At 46.5% G+C, this 20274-nt stretch overlaps 2 protein-coding genes across 5 annotated transcripts in view; one reads left to right on the forward strand and one right to left on the reverse strand.

Annotated features, from left to right (window-relative positions):
- LOC135916458 (uncharacterized) overlaps positions 1-20274 on the reverse strand; it is a 152460-nt gene that overhangs the window by 101023 nt on the left and 31163 nt on the right. The gene's annotated exons all lie outside the window — the stretch shown is intronic.
- Positions 1-20274, forward strand: part of LOC135916460 (corticotropin-releasing factor-binding protein) — a 105128-nt gene that overhangs the window by 64685 nt on the left and 20169 nt on the right. The window contains exons 3-6 of the mRNA XM_065449822.2: positions 2476-2633; positions 8074-8284; positions 9211-9398; positions 15126-15234. Coding sequence (XP_065305894.1) covers positions 2476-2633; positions 8074-8284; positions 9211-9398; positions 15126-15234 — 666 coding nt within the window. The remainder of the gene's footprint in view (positions 1-2475; positions 2634-8073; positions 8285-9210; positions 9399-15125; positions 15235-20274) is intronic.

A 20274-nucleotide genomic window follows, 5' to 3' on the forward strand; every position in this document is an offset into this window, starting at 1 on the left:
ACAGCAGGTTCTCTGCACCGTTACTACAATTTCCTATTCCCTTTTCGCTCATCTACAGTGGTCCCAGAGGCTCTTCGATCTGGTTATCACCGGTATAAGCCGCCCGATCCTGAGACAGACAAACTGTTCGGGGTGAAAAATGTCAGCAATAAGTGCCGGAACCTTTTCTTGTAATCATTGCCGGGACAAGGCAATGACTTCATTCCAATCCTATTGCCCGACGTGCCCAGGCTGGAGCACCGACGCTGCTTATACCTTTATCCAGAGTAGACGTTGCAAGAGAGCTTCGCAGTCTCACTCGTACCACCATGTTAAGTTACTGGCATACTATACAGAACTCTAAGTGTCGTTTATACAGCCTCGACCCATCACTGAAACTTAAATTACCAGCAGACCTTTCACAACGTGACGCAACACTGCTGCGTCGGCTGTGGGTAGAAGTAGCATTCACCAAATCCTACAGCTATCGTAGTGGAATGGCGGACTCACCAATGCACGCTAAGTGCGCGTGTGAAGAGACCATCAGTCATCGTCAGCGCGAGTGTTCTCGCTTTGATAACCAACGTCAGGCTCTCCAGTGTGCCTTGAATAGACTGGATGACAGACAATTTACAGAAGCAAAGATCCTTGGAGCCTGGCCTCACAGTTCATTAGCCCAGAAAGCAGTTCGAGAGCTTCTTCACTACCTGAAGGCAACAGACTTGAATGCCCGACTGTAGACATCCTACGCATAAATTAATGCATGCGAAAGTGCGGTATAGACTAATGTTTTCTCTCTCTCTCTTTCACTCCCCATTCCCCTCCTCACGTGTAGGGTAGTAAACTGTACTCAGTCTGGTTAACCTACATGCCTTTCCTTCTTCCCTTCTCTCTCTCTATTGCCTTTTCGCTCATCGACAGCGGTCCTAGCTCCTCTCCGACCTCGCTATCATCGGTATCAGCCTGCCGTGAATGGCGGATAAGAAATGATAAAGAAGGAACAGAAGAGATCGAGAGAAATTCTTACATGGTACCGGTCTATATGTCTAAACCGTGAAACATTTCCAGCAAATCATGCTCAGTAATATTAATCAAGGGTTATGCGCACCAGACTCTATCATAGAGTTTCCTACAATTACTAAAGGCAACTCTGGTGCTGCGATCGTTCCGCCACCGTGGGAATGATGGGTAGCACATGGATTTGTTTGATTTTGGTGATTGTGACTTGAGGTGTTCTTGTGGCTTTGTTTATTACGCTTTATCTGGGCCTAAACTAGACGAAACTCCAAAGTAATTTCCAGTTTTTTTTAATGCTGAAGGTAATAATACGTACTCTGCAAGCGCGCATAATCGCCACTAATTGCAGTGGTTCCGCTGGTCCATGCGACCGTGGCGTAATGGTTTCAATATCGCGCATCTGTACAACAGGTCCTGGGTTCGAATCCAGCCCTAGGACAATTTAAAAATGTTTATTTAATTATTCAACACGCAGTACCTTGTTAAAAATGATCACTTCAGCAAGTCACGAAGCAACAAAGCCAGAAGGAGGAAGCTTAGGAGAATCCATGCACATACCCAACATTCCCATGCTGACTGAACGGCCCTGCTTGCAGTTCCCATAGACACTATCGCCACTGTCCCCTATAGTAATTGTGTGAAACTCTATGGCCCCTATATCGGATGACAACCTAAGCATTAGTCAGAATAAGAACGCAGACAAAAACACAGTGCCCCTGCCCTTCACGTCTGAAAGAGACGGGAGACAGCTGTAACCCGCCCACAACTTTATGACTTTGCTCATCTAATCTGAATGCCATGCTAATTTGAAAATAAAAGCTCGTTGTTTTAACTTAAAATATTACCTTTGGCTGAGCAGTGGTATTAGATCACCCACAAAATTTGCGAAGACGTTCAGGTTTATTCCTAAAAGCAGTGACACAAGGAGCTTTTTTTTTATGTGAGACCGCTTGACGTCGCTGAAATAAGCGAACCTAATTGCCTGGCGGATCTGTGCAAATCGGGGAGGTCGGACAGCATACCTAATCGACCCTTTAATCCGCTGTGTGGCAGCAGTGTGTTCAGGACCGCAGACAACTTCTTGACCTGTATTTCTGACAGTGAAGTTAGCCAAGAAAAAAGAAGCATTTTGTCGCAAAGTACACTGTAGGCACTTATTCCTGATGTGTTCAGATATAAGGAACGCTCCCTATGAGTAGAGCTTATTTGGTCCTTTGCTTTTTTTGTATTTAATAATAAAATTCACTTGTGGAACGCGCCAACTCTTCAGCGGAACTGGAGCCAGCTGAAGAGTTCTCTAAATTTATAGGCTATTTTACCTTCCGTTGCTACTGAAGTCTTAACTGTAATGTCTCCGGGAGAGTGTGTTTGGAAGCATACAAAGTGTCTATACAGTTCTTTATTTTTTTGTTCTTAGGTTGTCGCTGACGTGCAGGCTCGCGTGACACACGTGTCTCTCCCGCTTTTGCGCCCCCGCAGACTGCATATTCCAGAAGTCCGTGGAGGGTGAGTACACGTTCATCTCGTCGGGCAACGACGCCGTGTGCGCCCTGTACGTCGTCGCGGATCCCGAGTACGTGGTCGAGTTCGAGATCCTGCGCTTCGACGTCAGCTGCACCAAGGGGGGCCTACTCACGGTGAGCGACGGTGGTTTATAACAAGAGCGACGTGGACGTTACGGAATCGTCCACCCGTCCCACATACTCTGAAAGTATACTGAAGTGGCTAAAGCTCACGAAAAAAGGAAAAAAATAAAGGCGTCAGGTGCAAGTCAAGACAGACAGGACAAGCGCCTTGTCCTGTCTGGTTTTCTTCTTGTGTGCTGTCATTTTTTGGCCCTTATTCTATTGAAAGCTATGCACCAACTAGCCCCACAACGTGTTTTACTGCAAGTCAGGACCATGTTATAAGCGGGCTACCCACAGTATGAGCGCAGAAAGGACGTGGAGCATGTGAACGTTCGGGTGCACGTTACGCAAGTGGGGCGTGCATAGGCTTAAGGTATTACAACGGGGGTGTTTGCCTAGCAGCACTAGTTCTAGGTTGTAACGGTAGGCTTAAACAGGTCGGTACCATGGCGAAACGGGGAAGCCAGCAATTCTCGTCGTCTTCATTTCACAAGCGCTATGCTGACTGCCCAGTGCCTTCAGTACAATCACTCTCCACCCCGAAAGAGTAGCCATCCTGGCGACCTAAGGGCAGGAAAACACAGGGGTGGGGTGGGGGGGTGGGGGGATCATGACACTGTTTGAGCCGGGAGACGTGGACAATTTCCTGGCCGCGACGACGCTGGTCGGAAGGCGCTTCCATTGGCTCGATGAGGTAGTTGACCGCGCATTTTCGTTTTCCCTTCGTTGGACGCCTGAATGTAATTCCAGTTTGCTTAAGGAGGCACAGTGTAATTATACCACTGCGCGTTTTCGTTAAATAGTCTCTGCACACATAGCTCGGGAGGCACAGGTACTACATCATACCTGGCGTGGCCAAATGAAAGTCGTGTCGGGCATTAAGAATGAGTCATTTCGTCCTCCAGTGTGAGAACGTCCGGGCCACTTCAGTTATAAACGAATGGCTTCGTTCCTGACTATACCGCAAAACAACTAACGATACATCACACCCTGTTGAACATATAAAAAAAGGCCACTACATCCATGATTTTCATCTGGGAGGGCTGTTGCGAATGATTGCGGGGCGGCGAGCAAGCAACAACAACAACAACAAAAAAGAAACAACTCGCACCACACGTTATGGAGATGTTGCGCCGGTTCTTCAAACGCTAAAAGTCAATTAACCCGGGACAGGCCGCGTGCGCACTTCCTTCAATAATTTCGCAAAAACTCGCCACGTCGGCGCCGGGAAATTTTGAATGTTTTGTCTCGCTTTTGGCGACAATGGAGCGGCGCTGCCAGGCTTATTTCAATTCTAAGCGAACCGGGAGAGCTAGCGTAGAGTACCGAGAGCATTGACATTAGAAATTGTCCTGACGGAAGCGTCTGCAATCCACCTTTTTTTCATGCTCCTGTGCTGCTCTCTGACGCACACCGCTGGAAACGTTTTGGAAGAGTGCCGGGGCTTTTGCAGGTTTATCTGTATACCGGCGCCCATGTTGAGTGTGTGTCGGTCGTACGTTTCGCGGATCGCTATTATTTATTAATGGCTTCTCCGGAGCAGCATGTAGTTCACCCATCGTCTAGTGCTAACAGTGCGGCCGATAAAGGCACGCCGAGTCCCATCTGCCGACGCGGCTGCCTTGGAGTTTGTTGTCACTGATGTCTGCGCTAGCACCTTGCTTTTTGTATTCTTTTTACACATTAATTAAATATTTAGCATAATCAAGAAGCCTGCGAGCGCGCAGCCTTCCTTGTCGGATGTGCCGAAGCGGTGCATTTGTTTACATCGACACCGATCTACATCCACAGATCGCTGTTAGTTTCGCGTATTGTAGAAACGGCGCATCGCTGATACGAAATAATGTCGAAATGTAGTGAAACAAACTCATCAGCGCATATAAGCAGCGTTGTTCTACCCTGAGACGAGTCAATATGAGCAGCTGAGCCATTTAGACAACGGAAGTTGTGATCCAGACACGCATATTACGGGCTGGTATTACTGATTCTCGCTTTTGTTTAATACCATGATAGCTACAGTTTGCGCATACCGTAAAGTGTCATTAGAGAAAACTGTGCTCGGCATAAGCCCTCACTTATTGGCCGTGTAGTTCTTTCGCGATAACGCGGATGCCGTCGCTGACAAATTTGGTAACTGAGCAAGGCGGTTGTCTATGCTGCCTACCGAATGCACCGCCTCATTGTTTCCCGTTTGACGCAGAGGTAAACGACACATTTTCGAATTAAGAAATGTGTCAGCATAACAACAGGTACTGGCCCACGCATCTACGTAGGGAATGTGACCGGTAGCCTTTGGGAATGTTGACGTATACTTGCGTACAAATGTTGGCACAGCGCTGTGTCGCCGCTTGCCACTTATTGTGTACGCGTCCAGCGAAGTGAATAGTAGTTGATATCAAATCGCTATAGGGCCACAACTGAACTATAAGAGCGGTTTCCTTAGTCCCAACTGCTTATTTTTTTTTAAGTTCATGTCCATCGGTAGCGGGTGCCCAAACGCGACGGGGTCTGGAGGAGTAAACCAAACTACGCTTAACAGGACGAACATTGGCTCAAACTTCGTGTACACGGCTTGAGAGGACTCAAGCGTGTGCATTTCAACTTTGAAGGCGTGTCGACGCATTCTGAGCGCAAATAATTATATATAAAAGCGAATACCCTGCGGCTATCGCGTTGTTGGTTCGACGGCCGATCGCGTGGGGTTCGGTCGAGCGATTATGGTCGGCACGCTGACTTTGTCGGTGATGTTGATAAGAAATCAATTCGCCCTACAACTGGCGCCCGTCGGTTGCGTCGTTGTCGGCATGTAATGATAAAATGGTCTCAGCTACACACTGTGCGGAGTAGTCGGCCAATCGTTGGCGTCAACGTCTTGTCGATCTCGTGTCGACCCAGTGTTACCACGCCTTAAACGAGTACGTGAAGTCAGGCACACGCTGCGGCCACCAGCATGAGAGGGCCGACGCTGCCGAAACATTACATTGCTGTGTCAGCAATGTGATGTTTTTTGAAGTGTCGCCTAAGTGTAACGTAGGGCTTTGTCGATAAATTTGATTAGCCGTCAATGGAATGCGGCAACTACATCGTTCACGGTGCACTCCGGACGAAGCCCTCGCCGTTTCCCGTTTTAAAGCGGGGTTGCGGTCTCACGCTACGCACGTTTTCGCACCGCGCCGACATAGAGCTATGGACCAGTGGAGTTCGAACCAACTCGGTACACTGCACAAGTGTTCGCTGCGGTGTGCCTCCGTGCGCTTTCTTTTTTTTTCAAGGGAAGGGGGGGGGGGGACACTTTGCCCCTTTATCTATGGCCGCACTGCCGCGCGCGCGTCCATTGCAAAACGTTTCGCGACTAATCCGCTAGGGCAGGACGCATACGCCCGCGCCCCATGAAAAAGGCGGATTACTGCACATGTTTCGTTAGGTTTTCTTGTATTTATGTCTGAAGCCAACTTTGAACAGCAAACATATTCCGTCATATATCGAGGCTGGCACTTCCAATTTGTTGCCCCCAAACTATAAAAGCAAAGTGCTAGGATTTCATTGAAAGAATATATATATACACACACACACACACCGGAGCCAGCGTACAGTGCAACGAATCCTTGCGATTCCCATATTGTCAAATGTGACGATAACGTAATTCATGCTCACAGATGGCATTGCGAGCTTCGGCATTAAAACGTTTTAGCAGTTTTAGCCTGCGCGTAAATATATTAGCGTTTGCGGTATGCCGGCCTAACGTGGAAGTGTACGCGGCAGCAACAATATCACTATAGCGACAACTGCAATGACGCAATGCCTAATCAGAGAGCGCGCAAAGCTAGTGACTTACCATAGTCTGCGTCACTGCTGGCGTAAAGCGTCGTTAGCGACGTAATAGTCAAGGTGCCGTCTATTTGTAAGTTTCTTCCCACGCAAACACTAACGCAACACCCACATACAAAAAAGAAGGAAATGTCAGACGCATTGCAGTAAACAAAGCGTCATGATATGTCGCTATAAGCCTTGTTATTGCCATCCGTGGCTGGCCGGTAATTCATAAGCGGTAATAACCTTACGGACAAGCTAAAATAACAATATAAAGTGCACGTCAATGCAGTAATTACAAATCGTAGGTTCAAGTAACGGCGCGTAAGAGCGGCTCCATATTTGCGGTTCCACACAGTTTTCTGTGTCTTGCTCTGTCTACACGGGCAATAGCTTAAGAAAGCAAATTTTGAAGTCCCCACATTACCTGTTAAATCAAACTACACAACCGACAAAGTATTAAGATTGGAACTGGTATAGTGGTGACGCGCGGTGAAAAATATACATCCTTCATCTGCAGCAGTACAACACGTGCGTCAGCATGCTATATAGCGGTGCTGCCAGATTTACTGGAATCTGTCACTACAACAACGCTCGAAACAACATCAAGAAACGTGACGCTTTGCGGGGCTGTGCTTGATAAGCCATAAAGCCGTGATAAAATTACGGGCACACCATACGCGGCATAAATCACCTGTCATTACGGCAGCTTCATTACGGCACCTAGGCCGAGCGAACGTTCCGCGGGAAAAAAAAGAAGTTTATTTGGTTCACCGACTACAGTGTCACACCTGTAATGTGAACTTGTCCTCACTGATAGAACTGTTATCTACCATTTCTGTTGTACCATGCGGGTGTGCCAGTAAATGGGTGTGAATTTGCGCCGTTCTTCCTGCGACACACGGGGAAGAGAAATAGGGAAAGGAAGGGTGGGTATATAGATCAACGAAACGGCTAATTTGCGCATAATAGTACCGTCAGAAATCATTCAAAAAGATATTGTTGGCAGCGCTGCTGTTTATTTATTTATTTTTTTTTGTAAAATTAAGGAAGCAGGAAGAGTAAAGTATTAAAAAAAGAACGTTTCGAAACTTGCACAATGCGCAAGGAGCAGTAATAGAGGGAAAAGAAGATAATGTGCAAATAAAAAAGAAATTAGGTGTACTCAGCATGTGCCGTTATTGTATAGTTAGCGCATTCGCCTAAAATAAGTTTATGCCCGACTCTAGACATCCTACACCTAAGCTTTCTCTCTCTCTCTCTCTGTCTTTCACTCCCCAATCCCCCTCCCCACATGTAGGTTAGCAAACTGGCCTCAGTCTGGTTAACATCCCTGCCTTTTCTTCTTCCATTCTCTCTCTCTCTCTCTCTCTGCCCAAGCACATAACCTAAATTCTCGGTCTAAAGCCCAGTGCGGAATCCACTAGGTTATATTCTTCTCAAAGCTCAGCTTAAGAAGAATTCGTTGACAAAAAAAAAAAATATTCGCGGCCTGTAATACTACAAAAGAATAAATAGATGAAAATAAAAAGAACGCTGCACACATGCGACAGCAACACAGTACAGCCACTCGGAACACAAAATGGACATCGTTCTACTCTGTGCACTGAGCGTCATCTCTCCTATCTCGGCGGCGCAGGTGTTTGACGGCTGGGAGAACAACGGCGAGTACTTTCCGAGCCAGGAGGACCATCCAAAGCCGATGGACCAGCGATTCGCCGAGTTCTGCGGACCCATCAAGCCCTGGAAGCCGTTCGTCACGTCGCAGAACGTCGGCATCGTCCTCTTCAGGGTGCCCACACGCGGAAACTACTTCTCCGTCCTCGTATCGTTCAGGAAAAATCCCAAGCGTGAGTGGCTCGCGCATTTCCTTGCAGGGGCGCAAAATAGCCCGAGCAACCGAATGCTTTATAGTGCGAGTTTTCGCCAGGCCTTGGCGTTAGTCTAAACCGGGAAATGCTCTACCGTGACTCCATTACACTTGACCAGTCTACCGGCAACGTTGGTGCTCTTCCTTGGCACCAGCCGGAAAGGGTAAAACACAGCTTCCGCGAAAGTGTCACAAAATGATATATTTTAGCGGCAAGATGGATGGTTTTACTCAGAACGTACGAAGTATACAATGGCGCAGGATAACACTGTATGAGCGAGCACGCACTTGTTGAACGGAAGGCTGTTTTGGGACGTAGAATGAAGCGAGTGTTTTTTTCTTTTCTTTTCTTTTTGACAACATCATTATTGTGTTCTGGGCGAGGCAAAAATTGTGGCCTCTGGAGGAGGAAAACAGACACCTCTAGCGCATCACGACCGTTTTTTTTTTTTCTGTCTGCATCATTAAAACCATCAGGTATCCGCTCCCTCAATATACTCTCCATTGAGACACCCCGCTTTGACGCACAAACGAAAGCTTTCTAATGGGAAATAATTATTCCAGTTTTGACTACAGAATACATAATGGGAGACAACAGGAAATCGCGTAGACAAAAGAGCGTGTCGCGTTGCACATTTCGTGTCTCCTTACTGACAAAGCCTTTCTCAACCTTGACTGCTCAATTTGGTACTTGTACCTACATGTCTTCTGATTGGCCACAATATAATATCATAGGGACAAAAAAAATTGAAGCGTTTACTGTGTGCTCTGTTTCCCTAAAGCATCACGAATCTGGTACGAGAAAGGAGTACACAGCTATGGTTTCCATTGGCTTGTTAAAGCTGAAACCAAGTTCTCATGTTCCTCATTCGCTCTCATTTTCGTTGTTTCTTTTTTCTTTCGCAGCCTGTAACGTAATGCTCCTGCCGCTGTCAGAGAGCCCCATCTACACGCTACGAAACTACGGCCGGCGAGGGAACTGCAGCGCCGCCTTCATCTACCCCATGAACTTTCGTATACTAGCCACCAGCATCGGCTCGCAGTCGTTCTCTGGATCCGGAAACGTCGAGTTCGAGACAGGGCTCATCACAAAGGTACGCGCGCAAGACAGCGCGGGTGCCTCGACGCTTGACGATTTCGCAGTCGTCGCTGTTCACAGTTTGTCGCCCTCACAGTGGTAAATTAACGAGAAATGGCGGAAAAACACAAACGAAAACGAAAACAGTCAGCAGAGTCCTCGCCTGTTTTTGTTGGTGCCTGTTCGACAACAGCAGTTTCAAGACGCGGACAACACTCTTACCACAGTATTGTGCGCGTTTGTACGCGTCCAAGCTCTTACTATATATTCATCCAAAGCATTCCAATACTGTAATCTTTCACCGCCACGGTAAGCGGATGTTGTTTACCTCAAGCCGAATAGTGTGGCGCGCGAAAACAAGGCGCTTTTGTTAATAATGATAATAAAAAGAACATGAATTATCACATCTTAAGTTTTCTAGCAATATTGTTGGAACAGTCGAAGGCATCGAGCTTTAACAGTTCGTGAGACTTTCTTCCAGTTCTATCGCTTCGTCCTAACGAAATTGACGGCCTGTACAGAGACGGACATCTATAGAAACGTTTAACAAAGCCAGGTGTCCTTAGGCGGAAGGAAGTGCGTTTGGTGTGGGGAAGCGGTGAAGAGTAAACATCCCTGTTCTACGCCGGCTCCAATCTACGAGTCGGCTCCAGCAAATCCCGTCAATACGTCGCGAAGGACGCCCGTTCGGGCGCCTGTTAGCCAATTGGCGCGCGTCGCCGCCGCTGCCGTTCACCGATCGGCGCAGACATCTCGGGGAAAGCAAAGAATGACACCGGGCGAGGGATTTGCCGAGAAAGCAGCCCTTTATCCGCGCTTACCTCCGCGCTCCCTCCTTCCAACCGATTCATTTCCTCGACTGGGTCCGCGGGCGCAAGCCAATCATTGTTTGCCCGCACCTGTTAGCGGCGCCATCCCCAAACAGATGACCTCTTCGTTGCCACGCCACCTGTTCTTTTCCTTAAATCCTATCCATCTATAGTCTTCCCCCCACGCCACCTGGACGGCGCCTGTCAAAGAGTCCCCGGCGTTTCCCGGGAAGGCATAATCGGATTTGGGTACCCGCGGAAAATCGAGTTAACCGAATGACCTCATCCCTCTGTCATCCCTCGAGAGATTTCGTTCGGGGTACAGCGGGCTCTCTGGCCCGTGTCACTGCTAATTGGTGAAGGCAAGCGGTGCCTGTGCCCGCGCGATGCCTTTGGCGCTATGGTGTTCCGGAGAACTGACTAATTCCATGCGGCGCAAACGAAATGTGATGCATTCGATACGGGAACGTGCTTTTGTGTTTCAAGCAATGTGAATCATTATGGGATCATGCCCAGATTTAGCTTTGCGGAATGCGTGTTACACGCATCGATTTGGACGTAAACTGGCTCCTCGCTTAACTTTCGAAACTCTCGCTTTCTTTCCTTTGTGCTTTTTTGTTGCGCAATGAACACTGATCCTACAGTACCCGCAGGCGTCTTTTGCGGGTGAAACTTCTCTTCCTATTCCTAAAATGGTCACTCAACGAGAACCAATGTTGCTGACCGGGATGCCCAAGTCGAGTTACAAATACTGCACAAGCTAGATTTTTTGAAGAACGCGAATTAGGCGATTGCGTAAAAAGTGAACACGATTGCCTCAGAAACAAAGAAAACTTAATGTTACTGTACGCTATGTAAGCGTCACGCTTGGTACGCTACTGGTTAGGCTTAGGACATTGACTACGCGTTTTTCGCTAACACATGATAATGAAGTGTAATAGAGGGGCCGAAGGGGCAGCCCTATAAGCAAACAGTGAGCTCAGTTAAGTACTACTGATTGGTTCGTATATAGTGAACACATTGCACCACTGCCTAGTAGTGTCGCCTGTATTGCCAAAGACGCATTCACAATCAACGCATCCCATCATAGTGGCGGGCAAGTAAAATGCAACGCGCCTATAAGGAAGCGAGTATTGCAGCTGATAGTGGATACGATCATTAATTACTTCACGCCCACGAAGCGCCCGATTTAGCAATGAATTTTCCTCGTTCTTGGTTTCTGAACGTGATTTGTTTCCTTGATTGGCTTTTTAGCGATCCTGTTTCAGATTACTCAAAACTGAGTAATAATTGAATGACGGTGTTAAGTTACGAGACTTTGTTCAGCAACAGACTATCCCGCACAAACGGACATCCGAAATACGTGTCATGAGAATTCACGTCGTACTTACGTCATATTCAAAAAGTTATTAGCATTTTGGTGAACATTAATATTAATTATAAATAGCGGTGGTTGTTATCACACACACAAAAAAACCCGGACAGGACTCAAGGTATGCCCTGTCAGCATGAAGGTGCTATCACAAGCACTACTTTCGAGATATCATTCACTAAAGTGGCATCAGTACGCGCTGATGTTCTATGTATCACTTTCCGACATGGCTTTTATCACGCAATCCCGATGAAGTCTAATTCAAGCACCATCACTTGCAAATTTTCTCGAAGATGTTTAGTGCTTTTTTAACAATCTATTTAGAAATCAGAATGAGTTTTTTATGTTTAAAACGATTTTGATAAGGGATATGTATATCGCGACACATTTTGGGAACCAGAATGTCTTACGTTAGGTTAGCTTTTCTTTAAAAAAATTCCCGTGAGAGAGAGAGAGAGAGAGAAAAGAAAGGGGAAAGGCAGGGAGGTTAACCAGGTGGGAAGATCCGGTTTGCTACCCCATGCTGGGGAGAGAGGGGAGAGAAGGTAATGTGATAGCAAAGTAGAGATAAAGAAAGAAGGGAGGATAGACATACAATCACAGTCGGTCACTGTGGCCGCATACTGTCATTACACAGCGCAGTAGCACTTGCAGCACTATGAACATCTGTTCATGCTACAGCCGCTTGTCCAGTTTTGTTGCGCTTAAAAACTGCAACAGTGCCCTCGTCGCCCTCCATTGCAATGGCTTACGATGTCGGCATTCTAAAATAAGTTCCTCTGTTAGAGGTCTTTGGCCAAAGCGCGCTATCGCGATTGCGAGCGATCGTCTCTGCAAATTGTAGCGAGGCCAGTCACAGAGAAGGTGTTGAAAAGTCGCCTGGCTACCACAGTCATCACACGAGGCGTCATCGGCCCATCCGATTCGGACTGCAAAATACTTAGTGAAGGCCACCCCTAGCCCCATTCGAAAAAGCAGGGTAGCTTCGCGACGGCAGAATTCAGCTGGAATGCAAAGGCGTATAGAGGAGTCTAGGTTGTGCAGCCGGTTGTTTACTTGTAAACCTTCTGCGTTCCACAAGGAGAACGTGATATCACACGTGATCATTCGTAGTTTTCTAGCGGCATTCCCATGAAGGAAACATGCGTAGTACAGATGGGCTTCGATTGCTGTATTAAAGCATGTGCACATAGATATCATAATTATTTTGGCTGTACAAAGTAACTAATAATTATTCAGGTATCGTCGCGCATCACTTTCGTATACGCGCAAAAAAGCAAACTGAAGAAACAGAATAAAGAAACCGGATGTCTTTTGTTGCAGCATTTTTTTTTTCTAGAATTCACATCTCAAGAACACCAGTCATAAGTAAAGCAATCGTAGTAAACAAGTACCATTCTTGTAGAGTAAATATCGTTGTAGTACTGAACTGCCATTCGGGTCACGAAATATTGTGTTAATGAATCGGTAGCGCGAATTTGGGGTTGTTTTGTTTTTACACTAGACCCCACAGAAAATGCGTTAATGCAAATAAAACGTCTATTGTGCAAGGGTTCTTTAAGCAGCGAGACAGAATGGACTCTCAGCATGCGAACAAAAATGCGTGGTACTAACCTAAAGATGCGAATACCGTAAGACGCGTAATTTCTACCGAAAACACAATCATTTGTGCAGGCTTCCGTTGCTAGCTTGTACATTAATCAGCATCTCAATTTGCTGCATCAACAATAGCATATACAATCATTAGCTTAGGTAGCTGGAAAATTACCATGCGATCAGCTAAGAGGAAGCTTTAGCTCGGGTGTTCCTATCTAAATACATGTAAAAGGAGAATCAGTTTTTCTCGGCAACCACTGCACAAAATTTGATGAGGTTTGTTGCATAAAAAAAATGTAAAATCTAGTGACTTTTCGTTTCGAATTTTTGAGTTAGGTGGTCAATTTTTTATTAAAAATTGGCAAAAACGGAAATTTTTCAAGCAACCAAACTCTCAAGTTTACAGCTCTGTAACTCAACAACGAAAAACGATATCACAATTCTGTGAATTGCATCTAATAGTACATCTGAAGCGGACAAAATTGACATGTTACACATGAATATAAAGAACTTAGTAATATGTAAATACAGCTTTTGCAGAACCCTTGTAACCAACGTAACAATATGACGTAATATGTAAAATGACATACCGAATTTCTCCGTTTCTAATGATCGAATGGGTGCCGTTTACAGAACTCTGATATCTGTTCTTGATGCAGAGCTATGAATTTGTAAACGTCGTGCTTCTATTTTTATCAAAGAGTCGAATATTTGAAAATCTTTTTAACAAAATTCAAGCCCTAATTCGAAATTTCGCTTCCTACAGTCACTAGAATTTAACTTTCCCAAATGCAACAAATGTCATTAATATCGGTCCAAGGGTTATCTCAGAAAAAATGTTTTTGCGTTTGACACGTATTTGAATAGGCCGCGTCCGAGTTGGGCCTGAGCTAAAGCTTCCTCCTAAGGCCAACGTTATCAGGATTTTCATATAAAAACAGCTTCGGAGGCTAAAATAGCCCCGGCACGCCTTGGGATGGATTTACCTTGCTGATAAACTGTACTTTTGACAATTTAGTTACTCCGAGAAGCTTGCTAAAGATGAGGAAAAAATTATGTGTGCAGGTATAGTGCGTGTGCGTTCTTTAATGATGCTGTGCAGTATCGCAAACAGGTCTATCACGCTCTGTGTGGTTGAGAAAGAAGAAGAATGGAGACGCGCAAGAGATAAAGAGGCTTACGCTTTAAGAATAAGTATACACAAAGCTTTCTTTTGAAAATACACCCGAAATATATAGGAAGCAATCGTGTGATAAATCTGTTGCAGCCGCGTGGCGATGACAAGGCTTAATGGCTCAGCTCATTAAATGATCGTTAATACTGGCCGGAGTACATACTATTCAATGGAACCACAACATTAGCGTATCGATGGCAACGCATAAGGAACGTATTCTTCAGGTTCTAGGCGGTGGTACGAACAAAATTAGAATAGGACCGTGGCTAGCACATACCACTCGCCCATTAGATGACCAGCTATTATCATTCGCTTTCACGCACGCTGCATGCGTCAAGTGTCGCAAAACAAGTTTCATCGTTGCTGACAAAAAGTGCGCGGGGTTTTTATATTTTATGATAGCGCGCGCATATGATAAAGTTCGCACACAAGCGTGTGTGTATATATATATATATATATATATATATATATATATATATATATATATATATATATACAGTCCTGGGAAATTGACGAGGGTAACGATCACTTCCAGCAGTCTCAGAGAGATATCGGGATGTCGAAATGCCCTAATTTGAAGTGCCCTAATTTGAAGCGAATACATCACACCCATGGCAAGAAACATTTTACGTTCGTTATTCGTCCTTCGAAAATCGTCGCAGGCTATACGCGTGCCGGCCAATTGCGGCACAGGGTTGGCGTCTTGCGTAGCGCGTGCTCTCGCTCCTCAGGAATGGAAGAACGTGCGCGTATTTCAATTACCGATCGAGTTTACTTTTTATCTCCACACAGTGCAGGAAACGCGGCGTGCGGGATTACGCTGAATTCATGGGCGGAACCGGCCTGAGCATCGACGGCATGACGGTCATACAGGATGTCTGCGGCCTTGACTCCCTTCCAAGTGAGTTGGGTCTCTCTCTCTCTCTCTCTTGCATTCTGCAGTCGCTCTGATATCTCTGTGCATGTGTCTGTGTGCGTTTGCTCGTGTGCATCGCAGATTTTGATTGATTGATTGATTGATTGATTGATTGATTGATTGATTGATTGATTGATTGATTGATTGATTGATTGATTGATTGATTGATTCGTGGGGTATAACGTCCCAAGACAACTCTGAGGCTATGAGAGATGCCGCAGCGGAGGCCCCCGGATTAAATTTGACCACCAGAGGTTCTTTAACGTGCACATTAATCTAAGTTCGCTACACCCGCCGTGGTTGCTTAGTGGCTATGGTGTTGGGCTGCTAAGCACGAGGTTGCGGGATCGAATCCCGGTCACGGCGGCCGCATTTCGATGGGGGCGAAATGCGAAAACACCCGTGTACTTAGATTTAGGTGCACGTTAAAGAACCCCAGGTGGTCCAAATTTCTGGAGTCCCCCACTACGGCGTGCCTCATAATCAGAAAGTGGTTTTGGCACGTAAAACACCATTATTATTATTATTATTATTATTATTATTATTATTATTATTAAGTTCTCTAGAGTTCGCCTCTTGTAACAAGTGAAAGTTTAGAGTTGGCAGGGACTTGTGTTGTCTGAAGGGCAGACGCGCCAAACAGGTGCACATGAACGACGCCTGCCTTTCAATAACATAAATAGTTCTTGCATTTCGCCTCCATCAAAATTCGGGCGTAGCGACTTCGCGTTCCCAAACGGAATGCCTTTGCCATTGAGGTACCGTTGCGGTAATTGTTGCAGCTGTTATTAGCAAAAAGAACATAGCAAGCTCCCTCCCAAGTACAATGTCCGCGACGCTACACACACAGACAACGCTTAGCACGTGATTTACGGTTGTCAGACCGCTGGCCCTTCAGCCTCAGGAAGATAGGTCCTTGGTCAACATGCTCATTGCAAAGACGCGCGTTACTGGCCCATTTGGTCATCAGGAGCGACGCGTCCCCAGGTGCGCGCCAGACTTCAAAAAGCGGCCACACTAACATCAGGCTATCTTCGAGCGCGAGGCCTGGAGGTGTCCTCCGAGAAGTGCTCTATGGTCGCTTTCACGCGCAAAGCAATGAAACCGTACGTTGTCAAAATTAATGGACATCCGATTGCCTACGAGAAGACGCACCGCTTTCTAGGAGTGATAATAGATCGAGACCTCTCCTGGAGTCCTCATGTCTCGTACCTAAAAAGGAAATTACTCACGATGACTCACGTGCTCAGATTTCTTGCAGGAAAGTCGTGGGGTGCGTCTGTGAGTGCGATGCTCCAACTCTATAATGCACTGTTCCTCGGTTTCCTGCGCTATAGCTTACCTGTACTGGGTGGGACCAGTAAGACCAACCTCCGTGCCCTCATGTCTGTACAAGCTCAAGCTCTGCGAATTTGCCTTGGACTTCCCAGATGTGCATCCACGGCAGCAACAATAGCCATCGCGCATGACCACCCCATCGATACGTATCTTCAAGTCGACGCTTTAAGGATGCATATCAGACACTTCGCACGACTTCCATCGCATCATCTCGCCTCCCTTCCTGCCACTCGACCTCGTTCAGCGTTTAGCAGGATTATTGCCGCCAACCACGGAACTTTACCATCAAACTTCACGCCTGCAGCACGACCATCTCTACAGCTGTGGTGCCTTCATCCACTCCAGGCTCTTCTTGATATTCCCGGTATCAAAAAGAAAACGGAGATGTCATCTTTTGCCCTCAAACAAACCGTGCTTTCATTCCTTCATGACAAACACAAAGAACGCATCCACGTTTACACGGATGGTTCTGTCTGCTCTAATAGCTCAGCTGGAGCAGTGGTTATTCCCGCAGAGTCTGTCACCCTCAAGTTCAAGACGTCTCACGTAACATCATCGACGGCTGCAGAACTCGCAGCTATCCGTGCTGCTTTAGAGTTTATTTGTCACAAATCGTCACAGTCATGGTCCCTCTTATGTGACTCGAAGGCAGCTCTCCAGTGTCTGATGTCCCCTTTTAACCACGGACCAAATATGCAACTAGTGGCAGACATCCGACTACTCCACCATCAAGCAATCAACAAAGGGCACAACGTCATCTACCAGTGGATACCGGGTCATTGCGGAATTGCGGGCAATCATCATGCTGATGATGCCGCCCGATCGGCCCACGACGGTGCCCGCGTTGTACCACTACCACTGCCACGAACAGACGCAGCCACAAGTCTTCGCTCCCTCGCCCGCGAGCTTACGCAGAATCTGTGGAACACCAGTGAGTTCACGAACGAACGTCTCCACAGATTGGATCCATGTCTGCAACTCCGCCTACCACCAGGGTTACCACGAGCGGAAGCAACACTTCTGTGCCGCCTGTGGCTCGGCGTGGCTTTCACGAACTCCTATTCATTCCGCATTGGAATGGCCGACAGCCCTACTTGCGGCACCTGCGACTGCGAGGAGACGATTCAGCACCTCCTTTGTGACTGTCCCAGCTACAAAGTGCCAAGAACAGTGCTCGTAACCGCGCTCGAAAAACTGGACAATCACCCCTTTACAGAGGAGAAGGCTCTAGGACACTGGTCCAGACAGGCTTCGGCACTCAAGGCCTTAAGGGCTTTGCTGAAGTATCTAAGGACTTGCGAATTGTGCGATCGCCTTTGAGTGTTGTATCGCGTAGTATCGCGGTACTGCGTGAATTTCCTTAATTTTTTTTTTCTCCTCTGCTTCTTCTTTCTCCTTTTATTCCCTTTACCCCTTTCCCCAGCACAGGGTAGCCAGCCAGTACTTACACTGGCTAACCTCCCTGTCTTTCCTCCTCTTTGTCTCTCTCTCTCTCTTGGCAAATTCAATGCCTGGATTCATGTACCTTATATTTGAATCTAATCCATGCTTTCTTGTGTCCTCTGAGTTTAGTGTACAGTTATGTGACCAGATTTTGCGTTCACTTTAGTGCAACTATGTGACTCGACTTTATGTTATTATGATCTGGAGTTGACTTTTAGATTTAATGAGTTTAAGTTCATTCTTTTTTTTAACTCTCTACATGAAAATGTGGAGCCGGCACCAATTAGAGGCGACGACGTCTCCTAAGTACCATATAATAATAATAAAAAATAAACATAGGGAGCTGCTGAATTTGTGCGCTGCCGTGACACTTTCCAATATCAAGATGTGTTCGAAAGCGGGGTGCTTTATGCATTTGACACGTTTCTGCTACTCGCGCGATCACTATACCGAATATTATTCTGCGTACTTCTACGACGAATTTCGTACACCTATCTGAGCTGGCATATGCATCATGCAATCACTGTACAAACGCTTTTCACAATTATACAATAAAAACGCTACCGCACGGCATGACAGATCACGGCCGAGCCCTACCAATTATTTTGCCTTGTATCTTGATTTTACTACCTTCTTTAATTAAGCCTATAACTTCTACAATTTAGTCTTCATCTCTAGCCTGCACTCATGCTATCTATAATCCTTTAAATTCCACCTTGACAATAGACCATTGTTAGTTAGATGATCGACTGTTAGGCTACGCAGCGGTGGCGTAGAGGTAGAACACCCGCCTCGCGTGCAAGAGGTCCGTGGTTCGAATCCCGGTGCCGGCAATTTTCCACCGGATTAAAAAAAAAATCCGCGTGTTGATAAAATTGCACAAACAGGCCTGGAGTGTGGCCTCATCCCGGTGACCAGAACCGGTAACGCACTCCCTCACTAGAGCAGGATTGGCCACCCTGGTGCAGTACTTGGCCACAACCTCCTATGAACACAACAATCAAACCCCGGCCCTCAGTCCCCAGCAGCTGCAAAGCAACTGACCACGGCGGCGGTCAGACCTGCGACGCAGCAGAGGGTGCTAAGAATCACTGGCTCCGGACAGGCCGCCATTGGAATATGAACCTGGCAACGTTTAACGCTAGAACGTTATCTAGTGAGGCGAGTCTAGCAGTGCTATCGGAGGAATTAGGCGGCAGTAAATGGGATATAATAGGGCTCAGTGAAGTTAGGAGGCCAAAAGAAGCATATACAGTGCTAAATAGCGGGCACGTCCTGTGCTACCGGGGTTTAGCGGAGAGAAGAGAACTGGGCGTCGGATTCCTGGTTAATAAGAATATAGCTGGTAACATACAGGAATTCTATAGCATTAACGAGAGGGTGGCAGGTCTTCTTGTGAAACTTAATAAGAGGTACAAAATGAAGATTGTACAGGTATACGCCCCTACATCCAATCATGATGACCAGGAAGTCGAAAGCTTCTATGAAGACGTGAAATCGGCGATGGGTAGAGTGAAAACTAAATACACAATACTAATGGGCGACTTTAATGCTAAGGTAGGCAAGAAGCAGGCTGGAGACAAGGCAGTGGGCGAATATGGCATAGGCACTAGGAATAGCAGGGGAGAGTTATTAGTAGAGACTGCGGAACAGAATAATATGAGGATAATGAATACTTTCTTCCGCAAGCGGGATAGCCGAAAGTGGACGTGGAGGAGCCCGAACGGCGAGACTAGAAATGAAATAGACTTCATACTCTGCGCTAACCCTGGCATCATACAAGATGTGGACGTGCTCGGCAAGGTACGCTGCAGTGACCACAGGATGGTAAGAACTCGAATTAGCCTAGACCTGAGGAGGGAACGGAAGAAACTGGTACATAAGAAGCCGATTAATGAGTTAGCGGTAAGAGGGAAAATAGAGGAATTCCAGATCAAGCTACAGAACAGGTATTCAGCTTTAACTCAGGAAGAGGACCTTAGTGTGGAAGCAATGAACGACAATCTTGTGGGCATCATTAAGGAGTGTGCAATGGAAGTCGGTGGTAACTCCGTTAGGCAGGATACCAGCAAACTATCGCAGGAGACGAAGGATCTGATCAAGAAACGCCAATGTATGAAAGCATCTAACCCTACAGCTAGGATAGAAGTGGCAGAACTTTCGAAGTTAATCAACAAGCGTAAGACAGCTGACATAAGGAAGTATAATATGGATAGAATTGAACATGCTCTCAGGAACGGAGGA

This window comes from Dermacentor albipictus, chromosome 4 (assembly GCF_038994185.2).
Source record: "Dermacentor albipictus isolate Rhodes 1998 colony chromosome 4, USDA_Dalb.pri_finalv2, whole genome shotgun sequence".
NCBI lineage: Eukaryota > Metazoa > Arthropoda > Arachnida > Ixodida > Ixodidae > Dermacentor > Dermacentor albipictus.